Source organism: Myotis nattereri (assembly GCF_964212035.1).
Source record: "Myotis nattereri genome assembly, chromosome: 4".
Lineage (NCBI taxonomy): Eukaryota > Metazoa > Chordata > Mammalia > Chiroptera > Vespertilionidae > Myotis > Myotis nattereri.
This window is the reverse complement of record NC_138079.1, coordinates 108,143,736-108,166,883: the sequence shown is the minus strand read 5'-3', so window position 1 is coordinate 108,166,883 and position 23,148 is coordinate 108,143,736. Positions and strand designations below refer to the sequence as shown.

The 23,148-nt window shown below is 43.8% G+C and overlaps 2 protein-coding genes across 3 annotated transcripts; both read right to left on the bottom strand.

Annotated features, from left to right (window-relative positions):
* Positions 1-4,394: 4,394 nt before the first annotated feature.
* On the bottom strand, positions 4,395-22,794 carry LOC308517618 (zinc finger protein with KRAB and SCAN domains 2-like). 2 transcript variants are annotated; one of them, XM_081088837.1, is made up of 6 exons: positions 22,295-22,794; positions 19,563-19,740; positions 17,448-17,539; positions 16,975-17,101; positions 5,728-5,955; positions 4,395-4,992 (listed from the first exon to the last, which is right to left on the bottom strand). In XM_081088837.1, the coding sequence occupies exons 1-6, from the start codon at positions 22,661-22,663 to the stop codon at positions 4,931-4,933; spliced, it is 1,056 nt and encodes a 351-aa protein (XP_080944963.1). In that variant the 5' UTR covers positions 22,664-22,794; the 3' UTR covers positions 4,395-4,930. The 2 variants fall into 2 exon arrangements, with proteins under 2 accessions (XP_080944963.1, XP_080944962.1); XM_081088836.1 differs by having other exon boundaries at positions 4,395-5,955.
* On the bottom strand, positions 6,002-16,637 carry LOC308517616 (zinc finger protein with KRAB and SCAN domains 2-like). The gene is made up of 3 exons (XM_081088834.1): positions 13,593-16,637; positions 11,407-11,898; positions 6,002-9,122 (listed from the first exon to the last, which is right to left on the bottom strand). The coding sequence occupies exons 1-3, from the start codon at positions 14,308-14,310 to the stop codon at positions 8,200-8,202; spliced, it is 2,133 nt and encodes a 710-aa protein (XP_080944960.1). The 5' UTR covers positions 14,311-16,637; the 3' UTR covers positions 6,002-8,199.
* Positions 22,795-23,148: the final 354 nt, after the last annotated feature.

Genomic DNA, 23,148 nt, shown 5'->3' with positions numbered 1-23,148 from the left:
GACGCATTCTGAACTTCACCCCTTGTAGGTAGAGGATATAAGAATCTATGGGTCATTTATGGTAGATGACCATTATCCTATATAATAAAAGGCTAATATGCGAATTGACCGAATGGTAGAACAACCGCTTGCTATGATGCGCACTGACCACCAGGAGCAGGCGCTCAACACAGGAGCTGCCCCCTGGTGGTCAGTGTGCCAGAACCAGGCTCATGGCTGGCGAGTGCAGCGTTGGTGGCAGGAGCCTCTCCCGCCTCCACAGCAATTGGACATCCCCCGAGGGCTTCCAGACTACAAGAGAGTGCAGGCTGGGATGATAGACCCCCCTTCCCCCTGAGTGCACAAATTTCGTGCACCAGGCCTCTAGTAGCAACATAAAAATGTTCCAGGGAACAATAATTCTTAACAACAAACAAAAGCTCACCAGTTCTAAAAGATGATCAAAATACTCACCTGAGTATAAAGAAAATGTTCACTGGAGTGAAAGCACCAATATAATAAGAGACTGCCTGTTGAGAAAATGGACTCTATATCCCCAAATATCCAGAACATTTTTGAAGAAAAAGAGAAAGACAAATATGAATAACAACCACAAACCTAAAGAAAAAGAGAAAGAAAATAATATGATAGAAGTAGAAACAAGCAAATTAGAACACTCGCCAAGAGCAAACAATATTGAAAGTTACCATTTCTTTTGGTGAAATGAATAATAAAATAAACCTTTGGTAAATCTAGTAAGTAACAAAGTAGTTACATATGCATACATATACATATATAAACACACATACAACATGCACGCATGTGTACAGCTAACAGTGATTGTGTTTATGTGCCCAGACTGTGCAGAATGCTTTCCGTGCACGACCTTATTAACTCCCTCAGCAGTCCTATAAGGTAGGCTCCTGGGTTGAATAGTGTCCCCCAAATTCATGAACACTTGGAACCTAAGAATGTGACCTTGTTTGGAAATAAGATCCTTGTGGCCATACTTAAGGGTCATGAAGGTGAGATCATACTGGATTAGGTGAGCCCTAAGTCCGGTGCGTGTCCTTATAAGAAAAGGACACAGGGAAGGAGGCATGTGGGAGAAGGGTGGAGGCCACATGGTTTTACCAGGAGTCACCAAGAGCTACAAGAGGCAAGGAAGGACTCCCCCTGAGCTTTTGGAGGGAGCCAGGCCTGATGGCACCTTGATTTTAGACTTCTGGCCTCCAGACTGTGAGAGAAAACATTTGTGTTTTTTTTGGTTTGTTTGTTTTTTTAAACAAGTGTGTGGGAATTGGTTATGGCAGCCCCAGGAAATGAATACAGGTAGTTTCTCTTACTCTTCTCCAGAGGAGAATGGAGATTCCAAGGGATGACATTATCCAAAGTTGCCAAGTTGATGGAGCCAAAGTTTAAGACCAGGTGTGTTTGGCCTTTGGGTCCAGGATCTTTGTCTTCACACTTGACTGTTTCTGAAAAAGGGACAATATGGTTCCTGCCTTGTCTTCTACTTGCCTGATTGGCCCCATCAAGAGAGGGACAGAAAGACATGCATCATAACTCCTCTCACTCCTCACTTGCAATTGGGTTTGAAGTCCTGGTCTTCATATTGAGTTCTAGGACCACGAGCTCTCAAGAGGAAGATCGATGCCAGTTCATCTTTGTGACTCTGCATTTGGCTTAGGGCTTGCTGTGTAGAAGGGGCTAAGTACTCATTGACTGAAAGAATGCACAGGAACTCCCAAATTCATTCTGAGCACATCCCAAAATTCACCCATATCTCCTAAGTTCACCTCCACGCCACCTCAAGAACAAGGTCACAGAATTTTATTTATTTTTTTGTAAGAGACCATTTATTGGGTGAATTACAGAGGTAGAAAAAGGAATTCCTAGAAGAAATGGGCTTAGCAAGCAAAGGAAGGGCCCTTGGAGCTTGGGAATGAGGAAGCTAATGGTAAGATGCCTAGGGCTGGGAGGAGGGAGGGGGGAGGGGAAGAGAAAGGGAAAGCACAGCCCTGCTAAGGGGAGGGAGAGCACACTCAAGGTCACATAATTTTAAAATGCTAGAGCTAGACAATGGTAGCAGTAAAACGTAGATGCTATGAGTTTGGGTTCTGAGAAAGATGAATTTAAAGCTTAGAACATCCACTTTTTTGCTGTATAAGCTTGAAGAAGCTATTTAATTTTCCTCAGCCTGTTTCCTTGTCTGTAAAATGGAAATGTTGCCCCAGAATGCTTGTGAGAACTAAATATGATGCTTTTGTGAAGTGTGAGCACAATGCCTACACATTGTGCACTACATTGTGAGTGCACAATGTGTCAGCTCTTTTATTTATTACTAGAGGCCTGGTGCAGATTCATGCACTGGTGGGATCCCTCGGTTTGGCCTGTGGGGATTGGGCTGAAACCGGCTCTCCAACATCTCCTGAGAGGTCCCAGATTGCAAGAGGGCCGTTCTCTGGTGAACACCCCAGAATCAAGCTCCCTCTTCTCTGGTTCCAGGTGCATCACCTGAGAACCACAGCTGCCAAGTCACTGCAGCTTGGCAGCACCTGCGTTGAGCATCTGTCCCCTGGTGGTCAGTGCGCATCATAGCTACTGGCTAAAGCGTCTTCCCCCTGGTGGTCATTGTGCGTCATAGCTACCGGTTGGATGGTTGCATGGTCGCTTAGGCTTTTATATATATAGATCATCATCTAATCAAAGGTTTTGCAACTTGCAGGTATCAGAATCATAGCAAGAGGGTGGAGTTTCTAAATGGACTTGGTACAAATGCATTTGCTCAGTCAACTACCCTCATCATGCTCTTTGGGTCTCTTGATGGGGAAAGGCTGGGAAGCACTCATATTGTCCAACCCCAAACCAAGAGAGGCTGGATAATTTGACTATAACCACAGTGACCTAGTGACAGAGCTCGACCAGGATTTTAGACACAGTCTAGTGTTCTTCCTACTGCAATAGGCATGTCCTATTCTAGAACCTTGGAGTCGAAGTCCTGTTTTCTTCCTTTTTGCCAGAATTAGCTTGAGTCCTCACATGCCATGCTGTTGGGAAGCCTAATATAAGACTCTTGCACCTCTCCCTCACCAGATCTTCTGAAACTCTGGGAGCTTAAGCAATCCAGAAAGGGAAGTATACCAGTCTACTCATGGAACTTTTTTCTTTGTGCCTGATCTGCTGCCCCCATTGGGAGTGGTCCTCAGATGTGCGTGCTAGCGCTAAGTCACACTTGACCAGGATAGGGGGACCCTTTACTGACAATTCCACAGCTTCCATGCCAAGCACACCTGCATGTTCCACAGGCTCTGTGTTGCATCCAAGCAACCTCAAGGCTGAGGCCTTTCAGGTCCTGAGCCCATTCCCTGTTCCCACACTGCCATTCCCCTTCAGAGTCCACCACCTCAGGATGAGTTTAGGCATTTGCCTCTCTTGGAACCAAAGCCATGTTTCCCCTTCGAGTCCCTGGGCCCAATACGGAGTTTGGAAGTTGTGACTAGCCATGTTCCTATTAGTGCTTGAAAACGAAGCTTTTGTTCTCCTCCCTTAAGGTCTAATTGTTTTAACCGATTATAGGAATTGAAGATTTATGGCTCTTAGAGATTTAAAGTCTCTCATCTAATTCCCAGCCTGAGTCAGAGCACAGACCTAACTATCTAATGGAATGTGAGGTCAGTAATCTTGTGGGAGAACTCAGGTCACCATTTATGAGCCTTTATCTTAGCTTCCTCCAAAAAGGTTGTGGCTGTCTACTCAAGGAAAACACGGGAAACTTACAGGGTCTCCTAGATGCTGTCTGAGCAGCTATAATTCTTGAGGACCTTGAGCATCACTGTAGTCGGCTGCAGAGTAGAGGCCTACAACGCCCAGGTAAGAGAGGCACTTTGTCTGGAGTCTAGCTCATGTTTAGGCGACCCATCCTGTGGTTCTTCCTAGTTCATGAGAATAGTGGGAAATACATGCTCAGCAAGTAGCAAAATCTCTACACTGACTCTATGACCCATGGAGTTGAAACTTAGAAAGTGGAAACCACTGGAACCCTTTATACCAAAAACAGTAAATCAAATGCAATACTGTGTATCTTTGGGGAAATTGTGGAGTCTTGTTCCACCGTAAAAGGCTGCTGTGGCTGAGTGCCTCCCCCAAATTCACACATGGTGTGAACCCAAGGCTAATGCTACTCTGGAATTAGAGCCAACCATTATTTGGGACAATGGCAATGGCTACTATCACAGGCCAGCTGCACAAGAATAGTTGTGGACTCACAAAAGATCTCACTAGTTGTGGGAGAGAAGAGTGAACTGGTACAAGACTGAAATTCTCTTTAGCTACTAGCATCAGCTTTTGTTACCTTAGACAAGGTCTCTTCTTAATAGAAGGCATTCATCAAATTATGGCAAAAACCAATGAGAGTCATTTATTGCAGACATTTATTTCACATATAAGTTTTCAAGAAGACATCTAAGTGAACATCAATACAAAACAATGAACAGACACTTATATTTGGAATAAATTCAGACAGGGCAAAGGCTTGTAGCTACACCAGTCACTCAGACACTACTGGCCTTGTGGCTTCCCCAGTTGAGTCTTGTCTGTCACTGGCACCAGACCTCACAAGATAGGCTTTCTTTACTCAGCCAGCTACCTGCAATTGGCTAACAAGGTGACTCGGGGTGTCTGTAGGAGAACACACGCCATCTTTCCTTCTCTCCTGAGCAAGCTCCTGGGCTGCGCACAGCATCCTTCTGCCTGAAGTGGGCAGTGGGCTCACTGGCAGGGCAGCCTGTTCTTACAGACTCTTCCTCATCCACACCGTGCTCCACAGCCTCACAGAACCTTAGAGTCAGAGCAGTCTGGGCAATCAAGTCCAACCTCTCTTCAGATAAGCAGCTTCGGCCAGAGAGAGGCTCTGATCTGTAGAAGGACTCAGTAAATGGCAGCAACAGGACTAAAACTTGTCTCTTTTGGCTTCTGGTCCAATGCTCACGCCACCATGGCAGGCAGCCTGGGCTGGGTAAATACATGTGTTAAGTTTTCCTCTTTAAAGAAGTTTCCTTCCAGATGAACAAATTAGGCTGTTTGTGTAATAAAATCAACAGTAAGAACTGGAGGTATTTGTGAGAGTAACAAAGCAAGCGTAGCCAGAGAATATAAGCCAGTTTCCAAAGTGCCTTGGGAAAGGTGTCAGAAAAGAAAATGCCTGTTTATTTATACCAGGGGTCCTCAAACTACGGCCCGCGGGCCACATGCAAATACAAATATTGTATTTGTTCCCATTTTGTTTTTTTACTTCAAAATAAGATTATGTGCAGTGTGCATAGGAATTTGTTCATAGTTTTTTTAAACTATAGTCCGGCCCTCCAACGGTCTGAGGGACAGTGAACTGGCCCCCTGTTTAAAAAGTTTGAGGACCCCTGATTTATACCATTTAAAAAAAATAGGATTTGAAACAATTTTCAAAGAAAGAAGACAGGATTAAATAAATATAGGTTTTAGGTAGATGGTTAAGGTAGGTTGTAAATTTTGTTGGGCTTTCTAGCAGTGAGAACAAAAGGAGAAAAACAGTAAGTTATAAAAATCACAGTGTTTTTAAAAATAACTTTTTTCCCCCCCTCAGGATTAGAGCTGCAGCGCTGGTACTGAGTTCTAAAGCAAGCTTTCTCTGCAGTGGTCATAAAGGCAGTGCTATGTGGTAGAAAAGACACCACTCACTTTGACTTTCACACTCCTGCTGCAGAAGGATACAATGCAAGGAGTCTTGTTGAATGGTGGGCAGGACCTTCTGTCTCCTCAGAACAGAGACAAACTTCATTAAGTTAACTTTAATACATGTCTCAGCAGCCCATTTGCAACCAGGAGTATCTGCAGGGGAACCCAAACTCCACCTGAGCTTGATCCCAGACATCTGAGACAACAGAATCAGTCTCTCCCACAGGAGAGATTGGGTGGGAACCTTTCTGCCACTAGGGAAGTCTGAGAGACAGAGGGAAAGAACACGATTTTAGGCGTTAGAAAAACACTTTTGCAAGTGAAGGTGGTTTTCTCATGATTGATTCACTGACCTTTATAACTTGCATGTAATTGGCTTTACCTTTTGCTGCAATACTTCCTCTGCCATATTTCAAAGTCTTTGAGTACAGGCACTGTGCTCCCTTTTTCATTTTTGCATCCCTCACTGTACCTAAAACATGGCCTTAACACACAATGGTGCTTAATAAATATTTCTGAACAAATCACCTTTCCTGAATCATTCGTCAGCCGATATAATTATCAATCCTATGTACGTATTACTAAGTGGTGACTTCTATTAATGTGCACCTTCTCTAGAGCTGGAATTCCAGAAGGTCTACACAGTGTAAGCACACACCACTGACACTAACACATCTTATTGTGCTCGCTCAGCAAACTACCAACATGAAGCTGCACTTACCATTAAGTCTATGATTTAGACAACACACACCTGAGACCATACAATAATGTATGTCAACGGTAACTGAGAAATAAAAATGATTAATAAAAGAGAAAATAAAAAGAAAACCTGACAACACAGAGGAAGTTAATCTATTCAGATGTGAACATGCATAACATTTCCAAGTGTAAAGGAGGACATTTATCACCGTTTACCTGAGTCACCTGCCTTCCAGCAGGCCACACCCTATGCTGGCACCCTAACTGCCTACCCCTCTTGGTACTCTGCTGAGCAAGTTTCAACAGATTCAAACGTAGTCAAAGGAAAAATATTATCTCCAGATGTGTTCAAATAAGAGAGCATATGACAAAGGAAAAGAGAGATAAGATCAGAAGAAGCGTGTACCCACAACCCTGACTCTGGTTATCTTTCTACCAAACTATGACTTCTCCCTCCCAAAGCAACCAGCCTTGGATGACCAAATTTCATCTAACTTCCAGAAAGGAATGAACTATTTATCCATCTGAACCCTTCCTTCACTATTTATTGGGCTAGTGCTAGGGGGTTATCAGAAAGATTTTTCAGATAAACAGGTAAATGAAGAAAACATTAATGCGTTCTGGATTGGAAGTTTCTGCAAATATTTCTGTTTTCACTTAATGAGCTATAGAAGTGTATAAAATACTCAGGGCTCTCCAGTGAGGGTCATGATGCTATAAATAAGGTCTAGAAGCCTCAGAAAAAAGAATATTTAACAAACAGCCCTGGAAGTGCTGGTCTGGACAGAGGTGGCTATCTGATCTAAAGTAGGCCTAAGGAGTCCTACTGGTTTTAGAAATATTTAATGTTTCAGGTCTCTACTTCTTTCTACCCCCTTAAAGTTTTAGAAAACTATGATTGTATAATATTATACTAAAGTGTGGGGCTGGGAGGCATAAATATGCCAACACACATCATGTTTTAGATAAGAACCAGAGAAGTTACAGGGAAGAACTAGAATGTATCTGAAATCCTTTACTTTAGTGAGACACACCCATGAACATGCAGCCTAGTCAATGTGAGGAGAGTGTGCTGGCTCAGAAGAGCGGATAAGAGCACCTGGAACATGAAGAGGTAAGTGTGGGACATGTGGGAAACAATAGGCTGGAAAGCAGCAGCCAAGGGGATTCAGTCTCAGGGACAGAAAAGGTTGGTATACAGAGGATTATGGGTGATCATTTGCTTCTCGTCTCTACGGAGGGCAAGGCATTGCTAACATGACTTCAGGGACATCACAGAGATTCTACCCTCGCTATTCAGATCAACTTCTTGACACAAAAACGGTACACAAAAAGACTTCTGATGGAAGTTATAAAACCTTCAGTCTCCTTTGTGGCTATCTTCAAAACCAAAATGGACTTGATGTAGGACTCCTGAAAATTCTACTCAAGCATGAAACTCTGTGGTCAAGTTGCATCCAGAATCTCATATGGTAGACAACAAAAAAACCTTTCAGCGTCTTTCATCTCCTTGAAAACAACTCTCACCTACATGGAAGGATCTTGAATGTTGCTGGACATAGCAATCCCATAGCAGTAGCCTCAGCATATTGAAGATAATTCCATTCTGAACTCAGACAATTTATGTTCTCCCCTTTATTAAAGGAGAAGCTGATCAAGTTAGAGGCAGAGGTGAGAACAGGATCCAAGTCTTTATTTGATTTAATTCTCAAGCTTATCTTGGGAATTACTTTATAGCTAATCAAAGATCCCAAGAGTGAGATCAGGGTAGGATGGCTAAAGGGACATTGAGGAACAGAAGAGATCGTATCAAAAAGTCTTCCTGAAGTCATCAGTTCTCCCCTTATGTGGATTCTCTGGGGAATACATGGATGGAGGATGTGGCAGGAGCTTTTCTCTCACATGGACCTCCCGATGTTTGGTCAGAATAGAGCCCTTACTGAAATGTTTGCCACAGTGGGCACACCCATAGGGCTTTTCTCCAGTGTGCATTCTCTGATGTTCTCGAAATCGTGTACAGTTATTGAAACTCTTTTCACAATCCATGCATTTGTAGGGATTCTCTCCAGTGTGGACCCTGCGGTGGGCACTGAAATGAGAACTGTTGGTGAAGCTTTTCCCACACTCTTCACACTGATAGGGTTTCTCGCCTGTGTGAGTTCTCTGATGTATGATGAGACTTGAGCTCTGACTAAAGCACTTCCCACACTCTCCACAGCTGTAGGGCTTCTCTCCTGTGTGTATTCTCTGATGGGCACCAAAGTTTGAGGAGTCATTAAAGCTTTTCCCACAGTCAAGACATTTAAAAGGTTTTTCTCCTGTGTGGATTCTTTGGTGTCTGATGAGGCTCCTGCTTCTACCAAAGCACTTCCCACAGACACTACACTTATAAGAGTTTTCCTTCTGGTGGGTCATCCGGCACAGAAGACGAGCACTCCTTCCAAAGCTTTCTCCATACTTTAGAAGTCTGTAGGGTCTCTTCCCCATGAAAGGCCTCTGATGCACTACAGCTTTCCCTAAATCTCTAGGCTGAGACATCGGCTTTCCCTGTCTGATTCCTTGATGGTTTTCCCATTGTATTCCTGAGATACATTCTTTTTTACAATATTTACCTGGATCAGTATTCTGGGGGATAATTCTTTTAGACTTTTCTATCAGCGTTTTGTGCTGCTCCATGTCCTTATATATTACCTGTGTTGCATCCTCCTTGATATTACCTCCAATTTCAAAATCTGAAAAAAAAGACAATAAAAATTTCAGAGCAGTACTATATTAACATAAACATGGCCTTCAAGGCTTCATCTGTTAGGATTCCATGTACACTTCACTGGCATCAGGTCCTTTTACTCTTCCCGGATTCATTATGCCTTATTTTCATTCAGTTCCAAGAACATCCAATAATACCTAGTTCAAAGTAGGCCTTCAGAAATGTCTTCTGAATTGAATTGCTCCTCATCTATGTCCTAATTAATATGGGAGCAACTTGTCTTATCTCCCTGAAGTTATTCTTTAATTCATCCTGCTTTCAAAGTATCACTTCTATCCTAAAATACAGTATATTATACTAGTGTATAGCGTAGATTCTAGTGATCAAGTCCAAATTTCTCAATGGACTTTTAAGTTTATCAATATTTAATCATATCCTACCCAAGAGTACTTCTTTTTTCTCCTCGAATGTTCCTGTCACTGTTTTTCTGGCTGTCTCACACAGACCACACTAATTCAACCTTAGTTTTTCACTGTTCCCCAAACTAGAATGATCTTCTCCTTACTCTTTCAGCTATTGCCTATGTTCACTACAAGGTACATCTTGGATCACAGCTTTTTCTAGAAGTTCTCTCAATAGAGAGCATAAGATGGTGAAGAGACACAGGCTTTGGAATCAGACAGCTCTGGTTCTGATTCTGTCCTGGTCACTTAATTATGTAGTTTTACTTAACTTTTTACTATGAAAAATTCAAACATACAGAAAGGTAGAGAATTGTACATACAATCAGCTTCCATGAACCACTCACCAGCTTTAAAAATGATCTCTCATTTCCAATTTTGTTTCATCTCTATTCCTACATGCTCCCTGTCCCCTCTACCCAGATTATTTTGAAGCAAACTTCTGACACTGTATTATTTCATTCATAAATATTTCACAAGCTGTGTAACTTAGGCCCAATGCAGGACTGGTTGATTATCAAACCTTTGTTCATAAGCATTTTGCCATACTGCCTTGTTTCTACTTGCCAGTTTCAACATTACTTTACTTCCACATATTGAGTTGAAACAGCTGGAATCCCTCCGTCCCAAGCGGGACAGCTGTGGGGAGGAGGCAGCCATCAATCATTCCATTAATTCAAGTAAAAAGCCCTGGCAATGCCACTGTTCAATTAGCAGTTCTTTTGAAGCATTCTGAGTGGGTCTAATGCTGCTTTGGAATCTGGAGGAAGTCATAGCCTAGTAGTAGTTGGTTCAGACAGAGCCTGATAATTTGATGACAGATCTGGAGTTCAACTTAAAAGACAAGATTCACAAGAGATGGTACCACAGGACTTTGTTTCCAGAGTTATTAACCAGGGTAGGACTTAACAATTTCAGCCTTCAGACTACAATTTCCAACATAATACTACCAGAGAGCATGTGTATGAATTTCCTCCTTCTCTAATGTTTACTTTGAATTAACACAGAGTTTTGGAATGGAAATAATAACAGGTAAGGACAGAAAGATAAGAGCTCAGATTAAGGATGGCTGGTGGAACATTTATACAAGCCAATAGAGAAAACTGGTCTGGAGACATTTACAACAGTCTAACCAACAGACACAAAGGCTGAACTAGGGTATGGGCTACAGGAACTAAAGAGGGGACAGATAGAAGTTCTACAACAGCAAAAAAAAAAAAAAAGTGTTACTGCCTGGATGTAAATAATGGGAGAGAAGGCATAAAAAATATCTCTGAAGTTTTAAGTGTGGAGGACCTATAGGAGGACATAGGGAAGAGCCATGGGGTAGGAAGGATGGTGATTTTAATTCTGAAAATTTCAGTCTGATGAGATGCTCACAAGGGTTTCCAATAGTTAGTGGGAAATACCCAGGTGGAGCTGAGAACCAGAATAAAGCCTCTCTCATTTGGTCTCTGCCTGTCCTTTTTCTCATGCATATCACACATCACCGAGACGTTTCTGTTTTGGGCTTATTGACACCCTCCTTCACCTGAGTTTTTCTCAAGTACAATTCCAAATTTTCTCCCCCACAAAATTTTTAGGAGATATAAAACACTGCTTGATCCATACAGAAAAAACTGAGGCTGAAATCCCCAAAACTGAATCACTAGAATGTAAGCTCCTTCCTTGAACAGAAGCACCATGAACATACAAACTTTGTTTTACTTTGCTATATCCCCTGTCCCTCAAACTGCACAGAACACTCAAATATTTAATGAATAAATACTCCCAACTGACATACCAGATCTACTAATTTTTCAGTAAATCACACTCTCTTTTAGACTACAACCCCTCGATGATCCTTACCATTTGGGTTTTGCAGTAGACCTGGAGGTCCCTGGAATTCTGGCTCTTGTTCAATTTCTTCCTCACTCATTCTTTCGCTGCCAGAATCTTCTACTATTTCCTCTTGTGAGGTCTCCTCAAGTTCCCAACCTGTAGGTTCCTGGGGTTCAAGCTCAATATCCTCTCTTTCTTGCCTTGAAAGTGGTGGGACTTCTTCTGGGGTGCTGATGGAGGGGACAGATGCCCGAGAGTTTATCAGGGCATCCATTTCCTTGTAGAAAGCACAGGATTCTAGCACGTGACCATTTTTCACTTTGCGGTAGCTCTTCTGAAGGCTTTTGAACTTGGTCCTGCACTGTTCTGGTGTCCGGAGGAAACCACACTCCCGCAGCTGCTCCGCCACGACCCCATACAATTTGCTCTTCCTATGGCAGGACTGAAGTGCTTCATAAAACCGAGTCTCATGGAGGATATCAAGAAAAGTCTTGGTCTCCTCATAGCCCCAGTGTACACCTGCCATTCAAGGATAAAGTTCAAAGATATAAGAAAAGGCGTTCGTAGCTTCTATACAAAATTACAAAATATAAGAAGTAAAAGAAAACAAATCTCAAATCTCATTCACAGTAACAACAGGAACTATGATATGCCTGGTATAAGCTTTGCCAAAAATGAGATCTATATAAAAAAATCTATAATATTTTAAGACATAAAAGAACTAGAAAAAATGAAGAGATAGGAAGAATCAAGTTGTACTGATATCAATTCTCAGATGAATCTATAAAGAAAAAATTCCAATAGGATTTTTAACTGAAATCGATAAACTAATCTCAGTTTACTTGGTAGAGTGAAAATGCAGTCCCCCAACCTAACACTCCTCTGGTGATTAAGGATTTAGCTGTCTTTTCAAGTTAAGAATAATGGTCTGGGACACCCAGTAGGAAGTTTCCCCCTAAGTTCCTATCACTTTTTTAACTAGTCTTCTTTGAAGAGCAGAACTATGTTCATTAGAGTAGTTTTTGAGGTCACCGAGTTCTCTATTTTGAGAGATGAAATGTTCTGTAGGACAAGCAGATGTCCGGCTCTTATAGCAGAACAAAAGTTTCTAGGACATATCGGAATACAGTTTGTACACTCTACTTTTTGTGTTTTGTAAGCAGGAAAAAGTCATTTCTATCCTTACCTTACTGGGTGGTCTCTTCCAGTCCCTCACTGGATTCCTGTATTTGAGACCACTCTGTCAGTGGATTTCCAGATTGGTGAATACCTGTGCATGCTTAACGTATCTTCCAATCTTTTTCCTGAGAGCTATTTCTTTTGAACAGGTACAGTCATGCATACAGTCCCAGCTCTCCTGCCTGATTTATTTTTCTGTTCTGAGAACTTACCTTTTCATAAGGTAGAGAAACATTACCAGTAACAGTATACCAGGCAATGTTTTATTGCATGTTAACATTTGCAGAATGCCTCCATGCATGTCATCTCACTTAACTAACAACGCTGGCATTCTCAGTCATACTTGACAGATGAGAAAACTGAAGCTCAAAGTACTCACATGATGTGTCTACTGTCACAGTTATTAACTGGCAGTTAAGTCCTGCATGTCCCAGCACCCAAACTACACCAGTTTTATTTTGTATGGTGCATGGTATAGCTTCTTCTGTCCTTTTAATTTCAATGACTCTGTGTTATATTTAAAATGTATCTCTTGTAAGCAACATATAGTTGTTTTTTTAAGTCTGCAATTGAAGATATATTTGGGTTTACACCTACCTCTTTCTCTCCTTTCTTACCTTTTTTTAGAATTTCATTTTTTACTCATTTTTTTAGTTACACACTCTTTCACTGGTTATTCTAGATAGTATCACTACAATCTCACACACTTGACTGCTTTATACCAAGTCTCAGATAATGTTAGATCCTTAGAGCTCTCTGACTCCATTTCTCTTCCTTCCATAGGTCCCAAGTACTCAAAATCCATGCTGTGCTCCAACCTCAAAAAGAACCCTCCATGGCCACTCAGTGCTATACTAAAACTGCACTGGGGGCAGCAACAGACACCTGAGAACACTATTAGTTATGCGGCCAGTCACAGTGATCGAGGCAAAGTGTGCATGACAGCACTCCTCAGGCGGGTCACTCTGGACTATTCTTTTCCCCACAAGACCACAGTCATCCATTTTCAAACCAAACAAAAGCAAAATACTTACCACTCAGGTTCTGAAACAAGACAGGGGTGCCACGCATCTCAGACTTCCGGATAAACTCGATGCCCGTTTCCTCACTATCAGATTCTTCTGCAGCTTCCTCCTCCTCCATCAGACTGATCTGTTCTTTAGCACCGACACCAATTCTCTTTAGTCGAGGGAGAGACACAATCTCTTTTGACTTGTCAGTGGGTGACACATGAGCTGCAGGGTTCAACAATGCATCCATGTCCTCAAAGAAGGCACAGGGCTCGAGCGCGTGGCCATTTCTCACTTTTCGGTAGCTCTTCTGGAGACTTTTAAACTTGGTCCGACACTGTTCCGGAGTTCGGAGAAAGCCACACTCTCGCAGCCATTCAGCTACAGCGCCATACACCTGGCTGTTTCTGGGACAAGCCTGAAGTGTTTCATAAAAGCGAGATTCTTTGAGAATTGCGAGAAATGTCTTCGTTTCCTCATAGCTCCAATGCACACCTGCTATCTTTTCATCTTCTAAGCCCCACTGTTGCTGCTCTCTCCGCATCTTCCCTGCATTCCTTGCAGGAATCTGAACAGCATGAACTGACTTTTCCTTGATGCAGTTGCTTCGTAGACTATTCCTTTTATTAGAGTAATGCATCCAAAGCTCCTTTCTTTGCTCCACCTGGACTGTCTTGTTAGAAGTAGATACTGCACTTCCTATAGTGAGAGAAACATACTTCATACTAGATGTAGAGATCATTCATTACTGCTGCCCACCTTCTGCTGCAGCATGCTCTCCTGGACCACTGTCCTTCAAAGATCCTGTCCAATCACCTTTCTTCTAGGGTCCTCCTCCACCATGACAGTGCACACTATAGTTACTGGTACATGAGTTCTCTGGCACAATCAGCTACTAACTCATACTATCATTTTACTTCCCATGTATGTACCACTTATTTCCCAGCTGGTTCTCAAAGGAAAACCTTTAAGGGTAAGAAACGCATTTTATTACCTCATGGTATCTAATGCTGTGCTAGGTTCAGAGTATGCTCCTGGCCAGTATTTGTTACTTATAAAATAAAGTGTGCTTATATCTGCTTCCCACATCTCCCCACCCCAACAACACACACATACACACACACTGGGCTATGAGAAATGAGAAGTAAGGATTCCTGGACACATGTGGCAAGCTAAATAGAAAAGTGATGTAAGAATCGGGAAGCAAACTGAGAATATGTTATTGTACAATACTGTAGAGAGAAACTTGTCTTAAATGTGCGTCCTAGCTCCACCACTGACTTTATTTTTTTGATCAGGGAAGTTTCTTAATTTCTCTGAATCTCAGTTTCCTAGGGAATATCATCATCTATTCGAAGAAGTGCTGGGAATATTAAGTGAATGATCATCTCTGAAGTGTCCAATGCCCACTAAGTTTGTAATAAAATTTAGTTTTCTTCTCTAGGTAACACACAAAGTGGCTTCAGGGAATTCTTCTAGAGAAACAACATCAAATCAAACCTTCTGAAAGAACCTGGAGATGGAAGTTTGCTCTTTGTTTTTACACGAGAGAAGTAAGTGTAGGGACAACGAGAGCTCAGCATCTATAAGGACCAGGCTGGCAAAGTAACGGCATGAGGTGGCAGTTCAGCACGAGCTCTCTTATTCTGTGGGCTCGTGGTGCTTGGCATTTGCTATTTCTTTTTTTTTTTTTTTTTTTAGATAGTTCCATTTTTATTTAAATTGAGATTAAACTTGTTTTCTTTTTTGTTTGTTTTTTAATTTTAATTTTTTTAGTTTTATTGCTTAAAGTATTACAAAGGGTATTACATATGTTTCCTTTTTTCCCCCGCCCTTGACAATCCCCTGGCCTCCCCTACCCCCCAGTGTCTTATGTCCATTCGTTATGCTTATATGCATGCATACAAGTCCTTTGGTTGATCTCTTACCCCACTCCCTTCTGCCCCCCTCCCCTCCCCGGCCTTCCCACTGCAGTTTGACAGTCTGTTTGAGGCAGCTTTGCCTCTGTATCTATTTTTGTTCATAAGTTTATAATGGTCTTTATTATCCACGAATGAGGGAGATCATGTGGTATTTTTCCGGCATTTGCTATTTCAAGAGATACTGGAAATCCAGATTTACAAACAAAATTTAAATTTAAAATGCTGTGCAAGGCCAAAATATGTGTATAGGCTAGATAATGAGCCATTAGTTTATAATCTATGATAAAAAATTAGGGCCAGGGTCTCTGGGCCTGGGTCTTTATACTCTATAATTATATGTGAAGGTGCTGGGCTAAATCTGTACTAAAGTATGGTCCTTATCCCACTCCTGCAGAGTTTACAAAGGACTAATTGAGCATTTACTAGGTCTGGATGCTGTGTGATCCAAGACAACATTAGGAAACATCCATCGTGTACACAACTAGGTGGAGGGCTGGGATGCCCACTGTTTTGGGAAGAGTGCTTTGTTACTGATGTGTCATCAGTTGGTCTTTAAAAAAAAATTGCTTTCTATATAAACAACTGTTGGTTTATCTTATTCATTCAGTTTGACATGCTCCATTTTATAATCTCTATACTTTAGTGTTGCGTTTTATGTATACTTTTATGTAGCGTTGTCCAATGGAACTTTGTTATGACGGAAATGTTCTATAACTGTGTTGTCCAATACAGCTACCGAATTCCTTAAATGTGGCCACTGCCACTGAGGAACTGAATTTTTAACTTTATCTAATTTTATAAATTTTAAATAGCCATATGTGACTAGTGGCTACCGTATGAGATAGCACGAAGCATCTCTAGTGTATATTAGTGCATGTTTTAGGCGTATAATTTTAGTTATATGTAGTCTTTGACTTGTAGTTTGCATATGAATGAAGTCCTACTGCTAAAGCAGAGTTTGCTTGTAAAGTGACACTTCAGTGGTGATATGTGCCTGTAAATTTATGCTATTTAAATAATTCACAACACACTATTGAGGTTATTGTATTAAAATTACTTTTTTTCTATTTATAAGATTTCCATCCACATAACAAATATTTGCTGGGCACCCACCCATGTGTCAGGCCCTGTGAAAATTGTTGTGTTTACTATAGTAAAACAAAAACAAATCCCTAAGAGACCTCGTGAATGGAGTCTTTAGAAGATGTGTGTAAGTTTACATTGAGATAATATAAATATGACACCTCTCCAATGTTTTAGTCACTAAATTATAAGCATATAAATTTTAAACTGGAACAAAGGAATGAGTGAGATAAGAGAAGATGGATATGTGGTTACTAGGTCTAGTAAGCTAGATTGCAAAAATGATTCGACAACCCATGAAAATCTTTAAAGTGTTAACATTTATAACTATTTTATCATCAGTAGAATGCATATGTTATAAATCCCCAAATCTTTTATCCAAAAAGGGAAAGAATCCTTACCCAAGGAGACCATGTTCCCAACACTCTCCTCCCTAATATCCTGGTAGAGGTCTCCATGAGCTGGAATCTGATGCACTCTCTTTTTGTAGGAAAAACCTCTCATCAAGTGGACATCTTTCACTGGTCCCTGTAACAACACTAACAGCAATGACTACCAAGATAACCATGCGGATCTTTGAAGGATGAACAATATTGAATAAAGCACAGAAGGACCTTAAAGAAGAATTAAAATCAAGGAACCAAGTGTACATTGGGGCCAAATGAAACAGAAGATACTATAAAGAATCATAAGACAGATGATCCACCAATGTGTCCCCCATTACTCAGAAAAATGTCCAATCTTTTCTGAAAAAGGAACAAGGGGGGAAAGGTCTCTTGGTTGGAGTATAAAAATTTGAGGACAGTGAAGGCCCAGGAAATCATTGTGACTGAATACCCTAGAGAGGAAGTCCAGGGAGGACAATACAATTTACCTGAGAACCAACAGGAAGTTTCGTGGTTGTTACTTCCTGATCTGTGGTGTTCCATTCTTCATCAGGGATGGGAACCCAGGGAGAAGGGCGAGCTGTAACAGAAAGAATCAATTAGTGTGCAGGCTCTGGCCCTTTAATTCATGCTGCTTCTCCTCTTAAGAAATGAGCATGTTACAAAAAAGCAATAAATACAAACTGATCATTTTCTCCATGAATTCAGAACTATGCCTGAAACCATGGTAACTTAAAGCAGGACTCACAAATGCCAATGCTTTTAGGGAGTAAGCCGATACAGCCCATCAGGAAAGGGGCCAGGCAAGGCGTGTGGGGAATGAGAGAGCACATGTCCCATTGAAAGGGTACAGCAATGCTCAGGCCCAGATGATGCTTCTTTGTGACACTATGGACCCGGTATAGCCAAGCTTCTAATTTTTTTCAAGAGAAGTCAGAAATCTGGACTTTTGTGCAAAATATCAAAAGTCTTAATCTTGAGAACTAAAACCAACCAACCCAACAAAACCCCCAAACCAAAAACACTTTTGTAGGTGAAAGAAAACAAGTCTGACTTGGCATGTCCATGACCTGTTTGCAACCTCTAGTATCAGTTAATCCCCATCAGTAGCTAAAGAAGTTACATGGTCCTGGACACTACAGGCAATACACCCCTTGAAAGATGGAATGAAGATATACAAACTTATAATCAGCAAGTCTGTAGTCTTACTTCTACTTACGAACTGACTATCCAGGGAAAACTTCCAGAATAAATATTACTGTGACCAAGAATTCAAAAGCTTGTTACACTACTTTTCTATAGAAGCAAATCAAATTACTTCCTTGGAAACTTATTATTCCCTTAGACACACACATGGCTGAAATCACAGGTCTTCTTTTAGAATTCACCTGAGATATTTATCCCTCAGATTTTCTATCCTGCACACTCCTAAGTACTTCAACAGACCAAACTTTCCACTTTAGGAATTCCTTATCATTCTGGGATGTCAAAATCCAGAAACACCATGAATTTACTGTACTAAGCTTACCAGCTAAAGTAACTGGGAGTATTTAATCCACATGATAAGGGAACACACACATACACACATACTAGAAACTTCAGAAACCATTAACATTTGCAATGCATTCTATCATAATATGAATTTTGGGAGGGATAAGGAAGTACAGTATACAGTACTGGATCTTGTCTTTTGGTGAGGAGTTGTGTAAGTCAGATTTAAAGTTTAACAATAATCATGCCATTATGGGAGAAAGGAAGTTAACATTAACTGAGCACTAGTATGTACTGGCTTTCTGACACTGCCTCATTTCATCTACACCAACCTTATTATTTTCCTTTTACAAATGACAGAATGGAAGTTTGAGAAGTTACCTGACAAAGGCCACAGATAAAGAATGGCAGAGTTGGGTTCTGAACCCAGGTTGTCTGTCACTTCTATGTATTAATCTCCTGTTAATATGACTTGCCCAAGATCAGAGAGGGAGGGGCAGAGAGGATGTAAGCCTATCTTTTTACAGGAGGTTCAGTGATCTTTCCCTTCTTCTCTTTCAGCCTGACACCACATTGCCAGGGATGGAGAGATCACTGTGGACTGCAAAGGACAGGGTGCTCATTTCCTCGTGTCTGACTTGATTTGTGAATGTCTGGGGCAGCTACGAACATTGGTGGCCCCTTCTCTATGAAGTCTTATGTTTATCCTTCTTATATGCCAATTACATAGTGCCTAACTTATAAGTCAATTTTTGAAAATTAATGTCTCATTTCCCTTTCCAAACAGTTTTCAAGTTCCTTGTAGTCAGCCAAGAACACATCCACATATACACATGGCAGGACTAAAAACCACAAGCTGATTACAGAATGGAGATCCTTAAGTAACACTGCAAGACTTCAAGGCCAGCTTGGGCAGTCTAAGTTTTCCTAGGTTCAATCTTTAAGATCCCTTTTACTTATGCTGCACATATTCCCAACTATTGAAGTCTTTGTCCCCAATATTCAATTTATTCTCAAATATGTATTGAGAGGACAGTACTCTGAGCAAGTCACAGGTTAAGACTACAAAACAAATCTGCCATGGTCTGCCCTTGACATCTGTGAGCTCTTACCATTCTTGGGTAAGTGCCGCTGCTCTCTCTTTGGGGTCAGCTGCTCCTGGTGTCCTGAGTGCAGGCTCCCAGCTTCTTCCCGAGACACCACTCTGGGCTGGGTCTCTGGCGGAAAGTCTGCCACATCCCACACTGCTCCACGTGGGGCTTGTTTCTCTGACTGCACAGGGCTGCAAACCTGGGAAATAAAGCCAAAGCCATAGTAAAAAAAGGGAGAAAAAGACAGCAAAGAAGGCTAGACGACATGAGAAGGAATGACACTGCGGTCCATTCCCAGTGTAGGCTCTAAGGTCAGTGGGTTAATAGAACTGTCCAGAAGTCTGGACATAAGGGAATGGAGAGTGCTCTTTAGTAATACATAGAGGGGAGATCTGTCAGGTGTGAAGTACACGCCTTCCTGTTATTAAAATAGAGATCATTTGAGTCCTCACATCTACTAGGCTCACAGAGAATTGAGTTATCAGAACACAAATTCACTGGTGAAATGAAAACATGCTAGTAAGCTTAATCTCCTCATCTCATGTCTATCCTTGATGGACACAGAAACACGCTGGCAGTCAGACCTTTACACAAATGCAAATCCCGTGCAAGGCGAAACTGCAAATCTTGCAGGATTTCATGAGGTTAATGGAAGGGCTGCTGAAAAACAACCAGAGGATCATGCAAAGCCACCGACAAATGCAGACCTGGCAGGTAGACTGGAGAAGAGTGACGGGGTGATGGCGTTAAGGCGGCCTAAGAAGACAGGGACTGGCACAGGGAAGGATTAGAAAGGGCCCAGGGATCACTGCTTAAGTCCTTACCGCCCCCCACCCCCAATAGTCCTCTTCAGGATCAAGCTAAAAAAGTTAAGCCCTGTGAAGCATAAATTCTCGCATAGAATTTTTTTTGGGAAACATTACTGCCAAAGACTTGAAACAAAATATTTAGGTGAATATGATTTAGTTTCATTTGCAAGATCCTATTTCAAGCAAAGCTTTCTGTTCTACTTGCTATTCAAGTGGCTTCACTTTGAAGGTCCTTCATTAGTACCACTATATCCTATCTAATAAAAGACAAAAAGGGTAATTGACCGTACCTTCACTATGCTTCCCATTGGCTAATCAGCGAGATATGCAAATTAATCACCAACAAAGATGGCGGCCGGCAGCCACGCAGCTGAAGTGAGCAGGAGGCTTGCTTGCTCTAGTGATGGAGGAAGCCAAGGTTCCCCCGCTGCCAGCCCAGCTCTGAGCTCCGAAAATAACAAAGTTTCAATTATAGAAGCTAAACAAACCCCAGATACCTGCTTTCAGCAGGCCGTGGCCTCAGAGCTACAGCAAGCAGGAACCAGCCCTCAGCTCCAGTGACAGCAACAAAGTTTCAATTATAGAAGGTAAATAAATCCCAGAATTAAAAAAAAATACTTTAAAAAAAGAAAAAGAAAAAAAGGAGAGGCTGGGAGCTTCAGTCACTGGCCAGCCTGAAAACGGCCCTCAGCCCCTCACCCAGACTGGCCAGGCACCCCAGTGGGGACCCCCACCCTGAAGGAGGTGTGACCAGCTGCAAACAGCCATCAGCCCCTCACCCAGGCTGGCCAGGCACCCCAGCGGGACCCCCACCCTGATCCGGGACACCCTTCAGGGCAAACCAGCTGGCCCCCACCCATGCACCAGGCCTCTATTATATATAATAAAAGGGTAATATGCAAACTGACCCTAACAGCAGAAAGACTGGAAATGAGAGTCACTATGACACACACTGACCACCAGGGGGCAGACGCTCAATGCAGGAGCTGCCCTCTGGTGGTCAGTGTGCTCCCACATGGGGGAGCTCTGCTCAGCCACAAGCCAGGCTGATGGCTGCCAGTACAGCGGTGGTGGTGGGAGCCTCTCCTGCCTCCTCAGCAGTGCTAAGGATGTCCGACTGCAGCTTAGGCCTGCTCCCCACTGGCAAGTGGACATCCCCCGAGGGCTGCCAGGCTGCCAGAAGGATGTCTGATTGCCAGCTTAGGCCCAATCCCCTGGGGAGCAGGCCTAAGCCAGCAGGTGGACATCTTCCGAGGAGTCCCAGACTGTGAGAGGGCACAGGCCAGGCTGAGGGACGCCACCCCCCCGCCCCACGAGTGCACAAATTTTTGTGCACCAGGCCTCCAGTCCTGTATAATAAAAGGATAGTATGCAGACTGAACGGCAGAACAACTGAACAACCAATCAAAGCATAATATGCTAATGACATGCTAAGGGAGCTCAACTGCTCACTATGATGTGCACTGACCACCAGGGAGCAGATGCTCTAACTGGTAGGTTAGCTTGCTGCTGGAGCCCTGATCAAGACTCAGCAGATGGTCCCGGACATGCCCTGGAGCCCTCCCCAGTCCCTCCCCAGCCCCATGGTGCACCGGTGAGGTCCCTCACCCTGGCCTGTGACCTCTCCCAATCTGGGACCCCTCGGAGGATGTCAGAGAGCTGGTTTCATCCCGGTCCCACAGGCCACTCTCCTTGGGAGGGTGCTCATGACTGGCGAGTGCTGCTGAGGCCGGGATGAGTGGGAGCAGCAGGTAGGAGCTGCAGACAGCATTGGACTGCAGAGTTGGCCCAATGCCTGCAGGCCACCCAGAGGGACTCCACCGCTGCACGGATTCGTGCACCAGGCCTCTAGTCCTTCCATAATGGCGCTTTCTGCCACACACACCTGCCTCACCCCCCACCGCCCCCTTTCTAACCACGAACCTTTGGAAAACACGCTCCCACCTGCGCTCTCCGTCTCCCAGCCTCTTCCTCCAAGTGGATGACCAGGGCCACCGCCTCCTCTCCGCTCTGCGGACACTGCTGCTGAGCCCGCGCCCGGATCTTTGCCGGCAAAACGCTGAGAAACTGCTCAACGACCAGCAGCTCCAGGATCTGCTCCTTGGAGCGCGTTTCCGGCTTCAGCCACCGGCAGCCCAGCTCCCAGAGTTGACCGAAGGCCTCGCGGGGCCCGCGCACGTCCTCGTAGCAGAACCGTCGGAAGCGTCTGCGGAAGGTCTCGGACCCGGAGCTCCCCGCTCCGCCCGGCACCCACCCGGGGTCCTGCTCCGCCTTCACCACCAGGCACCCCTCGACTTGCAGCGAAGGGTCCATGCTCCACCCGGGTCAGCCTCACGTCCAGCGCAAAGCGGACACACCAGCCGGCCCTCCGCGGGCACCTGCCTCAGGGGAGCGCGGGCAGGCGGCGTCGGCGGAAACAGGCCCCCCAGGCGGATGGGTCAGATCCACCCGCGACCCTCGGGACGGTAAAGGCGCACCCCCGGGGCCCCCGCACCCCGCCTCCTCCCCCAGCAAGGCGCGCTCCCAAGGCGCGGCTGCCCGGGGCGCATTTTCAGCGCCGCCTAGGACTCGGCGAGGCGGAGAAGACCGAGGGTCCGAGGGGCCGCGGGCGGGGCCGCACAGCCAGGCCGGGGGTGCTGTGCGGGTTCTAAGGGCCGGGCTCCCGGGCGGCGAGGTCCCCGGCGGGAGGGGCCGGAGGTACAGACCCCGCCGGCCCGGGTTCGAGGCTCGGACCGGGCGGCGCGTCCAGGCCGCGGCGGTGGTCGGTGCGGCCGGCGGAGTCCCGGGCCCAAGGCGGC